Raw genomic sequence first — 9,790 nt, 5'->3', positions numbered from 1 at the left:
AACTGTATTAACTCCTAAAAATGTGTGTTTCTGTAGTAAAACAGGAACCAAGGTCCCTTGCTGTAATATGAATCGCTCAAGGGCCCTGCCCCCTAGAGGAAATGCCGGAGTATATTACCAGGGGGTCACCTGGCCTCTCTGCAGGGATACTTGCTATAGAGGGTTAAAGAACGTTGGGTGGAAAATCAGGCCCTGGGGCAGTAGATGCAACACGATATCCTCACATATGAACAGCCGCACACACATTAAATCACCACGCTATTACAAAATCTAAACTGTAACCTCAGAAAAGTACTGGCAGAGTGCCCGCAACTCGCACGCCAGGAAGTTCAGTCAGGGACTTTGCTCTCTCCGAAAAACACCCTCTCCAGCTGCGCAGAGAGCAAGAGAGAGGCAGAAAGGAGGAAGAAGCTGCTCACAATCTAAGACTGGAGTGAAACTGTCAGGTGGGCATTTCATTTGGTTTCCTTCAGATAGATGGCACAGGAGAGCAGGAGGCAAACATGTGGCTGCCTGCCAACGGGCACGGCTGTGTTGGGGTGGAAAGCACAAGGATCCTATACGCTAAGAGCAGTCTCGTTCACCAGTGGTACCGCCTGTGCCCACGAGAGAGGTATCTGTAAGCTTCAGGGAACCTCCAACAGTCCAGTAAGGTCTGAGCAGGCTCAGCGGCAGCAAAGCACTGGCTGAATTCAAGGTGGGAAGGATAAAAAAGGAGGAGGAGGAGGAGGAGGGGAAGGGAAACTGGGACGGTGTATCCAGGGAAAGGGGGGTGACCCTGAAGATGGGGAGGCCACTCTGCAACATTTTGATGCAGGTTCGACTTATCTCGTATTATTTCTTTTCATGCTCCACCAGGTGATGGATCACAAAACTGAGTGGGAAGGTATGGAGCCCATTAAGCGCACAGAGCTGGTGGACGTTGACGGCATCCCTTGCCTCAAAGACACGGCAGATAACTGGCAGCGCCTTTGGGCCTTCAAAGCTCGGCCCGATGACCTTCTCATTTGCACTTACCCCAAAGCAGGTAAATGGGGAGATGAGAAACAAGGGGCTTTGTCCTGGTGGTGAGGAGACAACAATGTGGGGGGAGCTGTAGAGCTTGGTCGATTGGGGGCCAATGGGTGAATGATTGGATCTCCATATTTCTCCTCCAACCCTTCCTGCCAGGGACTACCTGGATACAGGAAATTGTAAGCATGATCCAGCATAGAGGAGACCCTCAGAAATGTGACCAGGCCCCCATCCATCAACGGATTCCCTTCATAGACCTGTTCCCTCCAAAACCTTTCCCTCATGGTGAGTAATGGGTGCCGCTTCAGAGAGACAATGGGTGTGTGTGTGGGGGGGGGAAGGGTTTCATCCTCACCTCTAGGCTGAATGTCACCCTCTCATGTTTCAGGCTTGGACAACGCAGAGGTAATGCCCTCTCCACGAACGCTCAAATCTCACCTCCCAGTCCCTCTGTTGCCACCTTCCTTCTGGGAACAGAACTGCAAGGTCTGTTGGGTCAATGGGTTTAATATAAGATAAAGTTTAGTCCTGGAACCTCTCTCAGTTTCTGTGTGAAACGCAAAGGAGAGGAGAGGGGGGCCTATGAGCAGCTGAAGAAGTTCAATATTATGGACCAGTCAGGTTTCAAACAGGTTTGGGGCCCCTTTTTCCTTGAAGGGCACTGCTCCCCCAAAAAATAAAAAGGAGGGGACAGAAAGTTCACAAGGTGGAACAAGGGATGTGAGTGGAAGGCTTTGCATTCAGACTCCTGGGTCCCCCCCCCCTTTCTGCAGATCATCTACGTTGCCAGGAATGCCAAGGACAACGCAATCTCCTACTTCCATTTCCACCGCATGAACAAGGGGATGCCAGAGCCAGGAAACTGGGATGAGTTTCTGGAGAACTTCCTCACGGGAAAGAGTGAGTTGAGGATACATAAATACAAAACAGGGAAAAATAAAATGTGCATCAGTCTGAGCAAGCTTTCAGTCCAGGCCAAGACCTTGTTTGATCTCCTCTGCTGTATTAGAGAGGGATGAAAGCTACTGGTCCCCACACAAGATACACATTAGCAGAAGGAGGGAATTACTCTTGTTCACCTGCAAAACTCTGCACTGTTATAAATTATATATAGGGAAGGTTATGTGAAAACCAGATTAAGAGGCCTGTCCTATGTTTCAAATAAACCTATGATTGAAGGGCTATCCGCTCATTGTGTGGTTTAAAAACAAAGAGCCATCAAAGGGAGAATCTTAGAATTGTAGAGTTGGAAGGGACCCCAAGGCTCCCAGTACGTTTCCGAGTACAATTCAAAGTGTTGGTGCTGACCTTTAACACCTTAAACAGCCTCGGTCCTGTATACCTGAAGGAGTGTCTCCTACCCCGTCGTCCAGCCCAAACACTGAGGTCCAACGCTGAGGGCCTTCTGGCGGTTCCCTCATTGCGAGAAGTAAGGTTACAGGGAACCAGGCAGAGGGCCTTCTCGGTAGTGGCTCCTGCCCTGTGGAACGCCCTCCCAGCAGATGTCAATGCAATAAGCAACTATTTTACTTTTAAAAAACAACTGAAGGTGGCCCTGTTTAGGGAAATTTTTAATGTTTGATGCTGTATTGTTTTTAATATTTGGTTGGAAGCCGCCCAGAGTGGCTGGGGAAACCCAGCCAGATGGGCGGGGTATAAATAATAAAATCATCATCATCATCATCATCTCATCCAATCCCCTGCAATGCAGGAATATGTGGCTGTCCCATACAGGGATCAAACCAGCAACCTTGGCATTATCAGCACCATGCTCTAACCAGTTGAGCTATCCAGGCTCTAAGGTGGATATATGCAGGAGGAGACTTCAGGTAGTTCACCAACATTTAACACCTGGACAGTGACTGAGAAGACATGGAGCAGATCATGTGGGGACAGATTCCCCCACTACATTGGGGCTCTATTGCATTTCTGTTTCAATTAATTAGTTCTGAAAAGTAGAGGGCAAAAAGTGGTGCCAGTCTGCAGAACATTTTGATGTGCTGATTTATGTGTGTGTGTGTGTCAGCATTTCTTCTCCATTTGCATCTACTTGCAGTTGCCTGGGGCTCATGGTTTGATCATGTCTGTGGATGGTGGGAGGCCAAAGAACGTTACCAAATCCTGTACCTCTTTTATGAAGACATGAAAGAGGTAAGCAGTTTACACACACCCACACACGGTCCAGATGTAGCCTAAGCATGAAGTTGGGCAGGAAAGATGCCCTTTCCTGGGGCCCGGGAGTCAAGGGACATCTAACTCAAATTGCAAGCTTATTGAAATGTGGGGTGGGGAGATGGAGGGTAAATTATGCCACCCCCAACATGGTGTCTTCCAAATTGGTTCAATATTGGTTCAAGGGGGGAAAAAGGTATATAGAAAGGAGACTTCTGGGATACCAGGCTCCAGGATTGAGGCAAGTACTCTTTGGTGAAAGAATCCCAGCAGAGATTTAAAATCACAAAATACACAGCAAACTAAAGCATGGAAATAAAGGTTGCTAGACCTTTTGAAATATGCTCTTGAGAGTTCCAAAACTTCCCTCTTCCCCTAGCATAGAAAAAGACCACATGCTTGGTAGCTTTAAAATGGTTTACTTACAAACTCTCCAAAGGTCAGATTCATACAGCATTCAGAAAAAGAGACTGGTCCCCGAGAGTTAGGCTGTGTCCAGATGGGAGAATTATCTTGCAGCCAGGTCATGCTGACCTGATTTTCCTCTGTTTGCAACTGGCACCCACCCCTTTTTCTTATTCAACATATTTATTGCTGTCCTTCTACTTCCTGTCTCCACCACTGGGCAGAGTTTGGCAGAAAATACCCTGGGTATGCTTGTTTGGCTCTCCGCTTAATCACCCCTTCCCTTAATTAGCTGGCGCAGTATTAAATTACAGTTTGCTTTGTTGGAGGCTGTTTTTGTTCTTTTCGTACAACCCTGATTTAACAGAACTGCGCAGGATCTGTAACCATAAGAACAGACTGGGACATTGGCGTGCTCTCTGTGTGTCGGGGTGAGTGCATGTGCTTTGTGTAGATCAAGAAAATTACTTTCTCCCAGCTTCCCCTAACTGATGTCATGAGGGAAGAACCTCGTGAGCCAGCCTAGTTGCTGAGAAAAGAGAGCTGAATCAAATTAGCCCCCTGAAACTCTTCTTGCTGTTTTTTCTCCAAACCTCTTCAAGAGTCTCTTCCACTCCAGCATTGGAGAGATTTGAGGCGGGAGGCAAGAGGCAGCAAGGGTTGAGTAGAATCAAATCCTTTGTACATTCTTTTTCCAAACTAAGAGTCTAATTTGGTATTTGGGAGATTGCCTGGGGTGGGGGGGGGGCAGGAAGCAAGAGGCAACAAGGGCTTTTCCTGCCCCATGCCACTTCCGGCTGTTTCTCCCCACTCCAGTATCCCTGATAGCTCTAGGTAGCAGAACTTTCTTCTTCTGTAGAACTCTGTGGGGATAAAACAAGAAGTGACCCAGGGCTGATCTGATTCACTTCCCCCTCTCAGCAATGCAAGCCGAGCCGAGGACCTTGAAGAAGACTGGAGGAAATTAACTATCTGAATCTGCAGCCAGCTTGGCTTAAACTCACCACACATTCCTCCCCGCCCTTGGAGAATTAAGCAGCCCCAGTTTCTTATTATCACTTCAGAACTTCGCACAATTCCATGAAATAGGATCCCAAAGTGCTTTAAAACTAGGCCTCTGGTCCCCCGTGTGAAAAGAACAGCTGTTACTAGATCCCAGGCTCTGTCTAAAATGTAATTTCTGGGGGCCCCAATGTCTAATTAGCATGCATGTCTGGCTATAATGCAAACCAGGCAGTCACAAAGAGCTTCAGAAATAAACACAAAGCATTTCAATAAAGGAAATGAAGAGAAACTGAAGGATAAGAATCCATCCAATCAACGTAGAATTGAGGGTTGGAGGGTAAGGCAGGTGAGGAGAAGGATTAGTCAGCTGCTGGCCTTGAAAGACAATAATAACATTTCAGTGTTAGAAGGCACTTCATCTACAAAGCTGCTCATCTAGTTAGATATGCTCCCTGGGCATTCCCTCAAAGTATGTAGTGTTTTCAGCCATGAAAGCACTCTGTTGCTAAACTGCTCCAAGTAATTGCTGCGTTTGCACAGCACACCTCCTGATTTATTGTGGTTTGGCATGCTTGAGCAGTCTGCTGGTGCAGACCGTTGGCTTTGGGAAAAGTATAGATAGGTATAGGGTATAATTTTAAAGAAGAAGAATTCCTGGATGCCTAGATCCAGGTTTGGGACAAGTAACTCTTTGGTGAGAGATCCCCAGCAGAGATTTAAAATCACAAAATATGCAGCAAAATAAAGCATGGAGCTATAGGCTGTTAGACCTTAAAATATACCCTTCTAAATTACTTCCAAAGTTCACAACTTCCCTCAGTATAGAAAGAGACCACACGTTTTGTAAATTAAAAATGCTTTACTTACAAACTCTCTGAAGGTCTGATTCATGTGCTTTTCCATTCAGCAGCAAGAAAAAGACAGGAAGTATAACTCAGGTTCCCAAATGGTAAGGTAAAGGTAAAGGTACCCCTGCCCGTACGGGCCAGTCTTGACAGACTCTAGGGTTGTGCGCTCATCTCACTCTAGAGGCCAGGAGCCAGCGCTGTCCGCAGACACTTCCGGGTCACGTGGCCAGCGTGATGAAGCTGCTCTGGTGAGCCAGCACCAGCGCAGCACACGGAAACGCTGTTTACCTTCCCACTATAAAGCGGTAACTATTTATCTACTTGCACTTAAGGGTGCTTTCGAACTGCTAGGTGGGCAGGAGCTGGGACCGAATGACGGGAGCTCACCCTGCCGCGGGGATTCGAACCGCCGACCATGCGATTGGCAAGTCCTAGGCGCTGAGGTTTTATTCACAGCGCCACCCGCGTCCCTCTTCCCAGATGGTAAATGTTTCCAAATCATTTGTATAGAAACACAAATATGGCTTGCTTAAACCACACGGTCTAAGCTTGGAGCATCCAGCTTAGATCTCCTTACTGGTAGGGTTCACATGGTGGAATGGAACAACAAAGAGTTTGGTGACCTAGCTAAGCCTGGCAGGACTGCTTACTCTATTGTCTTAACCCTTTCATGCATTAATTAGTTAAGCATGTTGGTTATATGAGGCTGCGTATTCCACACATACTGCCCAGCTATTTCTGCTTTCCTAGAACAAGTGAGAAAACCAAAGCAGGAGGCCTACTGTGATCATGGTTTGTAGTTCCCTGCCAAGCTATGATCACCAGCCAAGGTTGGCTTGCTGGTCATGTGCCCAGTTATGGAGCAAAAAAATCACAGTGCCTGCTTTAGCCATAATGGGAAGCCAAGGCTTACACATTTATTTATCTCTGTCAAAGAATTAGGGAATGGTGACTTATTGTATCTTATGCTGCTCAATCACAGTAAAGCACAAAAAACCAGGAAATCTGTTTAATTTTCCTGTGAGAATGTGGCCAATGAGTCTGATATCGTAAGCTTGCAACTGTGGGCCCCAATCAATCAAGAAGCACAATTACAGCCCAAATCTTCCCTGACAACAGTTTTGTCTCTTCCTTAGGACCCAGCCCGGGAAATCCGGAAAGTAGCCCAATTTCTGGGCCTACAACTCCCTGATCAAGTGGTGAACCAGATTGTGCAGCATACAATGTTTGAGAACATGAAAGTAAACCCAATGACTAACTACAGCTCCATTCCGTCTTTGATCTTTGACCAAACTGTGTCACCCTTCATGCGAAAAGGTATGTTGTTGTTGGTGGTGGGGTGGGGATTAGATGCTGAGTTCCAGCTCACATCGGAGAGAAGAGGGGAATTGTGGTACTGGGATGATGGTGGAAGCGTTCAGGGAGCAAACACTTTCAGTTTCAGAATTGCAGCAGTGTTATTGATGTACCACATAATAATAGAATAATTAAGGGTTAGTTCAATAAACTTCATCTCTACTGTCAGGAAGCTTCTAATTAAAGGTGCAACAGACCTTTCTGAATTGGACTTGCTTCCTATAGTATGATATTGGTCATGTGGATGGACACTGATGGACAATATAAGCAGTGGTGTGGGAAAACTTGTTTTTGTCAGCTTCCAGAGGACTGGAGGAAAGTAATGCTTTAGCAGCACTGACATGGAGATGAAACCCAAGATTGTCATGGAGTGTGTGCTGTAGACAGATCATAATATCTGTTTTAGGAAGACAGTGATGATGCCTGATAAAAAATGAGTGTTTACCCTAGGAAACTTCCCGGAAACCTCTGCAATCCAGCTGGGATTCTGTGGGAGACATTGAAGGAAATGATAGACAAGCTAATATGGAAGAGAGGGTTCCATGAAAATAGGAACACACTAGATTAGAGTAGGAGGAAAGGTGACTAGTAAACTGGAAGTTTTGTCTGAATTGTGTCTCCTGTCTATAGGCACCGTAGGAGACTGGAAAGAGCACTTCACAGCGGCACAAAGTGAGCGGTTTGATGATGTCTGTCTACGGTTGTTAGGGGACAGCAGCCTGGTCTTCCGCACAGAGTTGTAAGAACATCCTTCTGCTACCCATTGATATTTTCTCCATAACATTCCTGTAGTGGACAGTTTAGCTGATTTCAATAAAATAAGCAATGAAACCAAATGGAAGGACCAAAGTGAATTTTGTTTGTGTACATCTGAAACTATGATGTTAGTTCTATGCAAAGTAGAGTCATTTAAATGGATAAAAAGGTAAAGGTACCCCTGCCCATACGGGCCAGTCTTGCCAGACTCTAGGGTTGTGTGCTCATCTCACTCTATAGGCCAGGAGCCAGCGCTGTCCGCAGACACTTCCGGGTCACGTGGCCAGCGTGACAAGCTGCATCTGGCGAGCCAGCGCAGCACACGGAATGCCGTTTACCTTCCCGCTGGTAAGCGGTTCCTATTTATCTACTTGCACCCGGGGGTGCTTTCGAACTGCTAGGTTGGCAGGCGCTGGGACCGAACGACGGGAGTGCACCCCACCGCGGGGATTCGAACCACCGACCATGCGATCGGCAAGTCCTAGGATAGCCATGGCTAAATTAGGTCCAATGGTTTCAAACAGACTTATTCTGAATTGGTTTTAATTGGCCACAACCCATGATCATTTCATTTGTTTCCTTAAAAGAGGGCTGATTCAAACACACTTTTGCCAAGCCCTGTTGCCGATGCTCTTTTATTTTTCTCCTTTCAATGCCACTTGACCAGGAAGGGAGAACGAAAGCTGAATTTTGCAAGCAAATTCAACAGCGACGTTTCTCTTGTATTCTCCCACCCCTATAAAATCAGAATAGGATGGGGACTGAAAAGGGAAGAGCCCTGAAAAAGCCTTTGTGAGTCTCCCCTCTTTTAATTCCTCAATCTCAAACCAAGAGGCCGTGTTGGGGTTTTCAGCAACAGCTGCTATCCACAATGGCTCTGCTCTGCAGCCACAGTCAGAGGTAGCAGTGCTTTTGACTACCAGTTCTGGAAAGCGCAGGAAGGGAGAGGGCTCTTGTGCTCAGATCCTGCTGGCTGGTTTCCCATAGGCATCTGGTTGGCCACTGTGAGAACAGGATGCTGGATTAGATGGGCCATTGGCCTGATCCAGCAGGCCCTTCTTACGCTCAGTAGCTGAATTGGTAGCCCGTGTAATTCTGTGGTTAGAAGAGGCTCTGGTAATCATTGCAACTTTCACCAGCAGAACAGGATAATGGTGGTGCCTGTTGGGAATTCCATTCCACCCTTTGCTGCAGATATATGGATTGTTACATGTCACATGTCTGTTTACACCCCAGCACAGATTGCTGGCGTGAGCGGAAGATCAGAGGGTATCACAACAGCCAGCTGATTTAGGCATTTTAAGGTAGTGGCGTGCGGTTGGAATCAGTGTTCTCCGTTTGCAGATGTCGTAGGGTATCACTACTCAAGCCCACATTAACCTCCACAAATTATATGGCCATGGTGAAATCTGCACAGCAAGGCCAGGAAGCAGCAGACGAAACCCAGCCCTGGAGCACAAGAAACCGGAGGCAAGAGAAAATACCTCACCAAAAAACACAGGCATTCTAGCCAGACCTGACTAGAACAAGCAGTACAGACAAACAGTACAGTACAGTACAGTGGTACCTCGGGTTACATACGCTTCAGGTTACAGTCTCCGCTAACCCAGAAATAGTACTTCAGGATGAAAACAGAAATCGTGCTCCGGCGGCGTGGCAGCAGCGGGAGGCCCAATTAGCTAAAGTGGTGCTTCAGGTTAAGAACAGTTTCAGGTTAAGAACAGACCTCCGGAACGAATTAAGTACTTAACCCGAGGTACCACTGTACAGACAAACAGCAGTACAGGGGAACAAAGAGGCGCTTTCTGGTAACTGGTGAAGGGAGGGAAGTTGGTAGGCGATTGTACCATTTTTATTTCCTTGCCAGTAAGTAGTGCCAGAGGGACAGCGGAATTGAGCTCATAATTCCTTATTTTCAGCATTTATGCCTAGCCCTTTAGCCTCAAAAGGCTTAAAGAGCAACTTACAAAAATCATTTCTAAGACCAGGGGTGCCAACTTGAACAAAATATGAGGGGTGTGTGTGTTTAAGTCCTGCTTCACATAATCATTCACAAGATGTGTCATACACACACCATTTGAATGGCAACGGCTATCCATTGGGGGGTGGGGTGGAGCTGGCCTCCTCAAATGTTTTATTTGGGGGGGGGGGTGAAGGGAACTTGGCTGCCAGGAGTCGGCTCCTATGTCTAAGACCACCCCTCTGCCCTCAGGCTCACAAAGACATGGCATAAG

At 46.9% G+C, this 9,790-nt stretch overlaps 1 protein-coding gene across 5 annotated transcripts; it reads left to right on the top strand.

Annotated features, from left to right (window-relative positions):
- The first annotated feature begins 311 nt into the window (after positions 1–311).
- On the top strand, positions 312–7,636 carry LOC128399386 (sulfotransferase 1C2-like). 5 transcript variants are annotated; one of them, XM_053360778.1, is made up of 9 exons: positions 312–446; positions 859–1,027; positions 1,171–1,299; positions 1,403–1,500; positions 1,788–1,914; positions 3,071–3,165; positions 5,507–5,545; positions 6,581–6,761; positions 7,431–7,636. In XM_053360778.1, exons 2-9 carry the CDS (start codon positions 862–864, stop codon positions 7,541–7,543), a joined length of 948 nt encoding a protein of 315 aa, XP_053216753.1. In that variant the 5' UTR covers positions 312–446; positions 859–861; the 3' UTR covers positions 7,544–7,636. The 5 variants fall into 5 exon arrangements, with proteins under 5 accessions (XP_053216753.1, XP_053216750.1, XP_053216754.1 ...); XM_053360775.1 differs by having other exon boundaries at positions 313–446; positions 5,504–5,545; XM_053360776.1 differs by lacking the exon at positions 312–446 and adding an exon at positions 515–613 and having other exon boundaries at positions 5,504–5,545.
- Positions 7,637–9,790: the final 2,154 nt, after the last annotated feature.

This window comes from Podarcis raffonei, chromosome 13 (genome assembly GCF_027172205.1).
Source record: "Podarcis raffonei isolate rPodRaf1 chromosome 13, rPodRaf1.pri, whole genome shotgun sequence".
Classification (NCBI taxonomy): Eukaryota; Metazoa; Chordata; class Lepidosauria; order Squamata; family Lacertidae; genus Podarcis; species Podarcis raffonei.
Note: the sequence above shows the minus strand (reverse complement) of the source record. Positions and strands in the feature narration are given on the sequence as shown.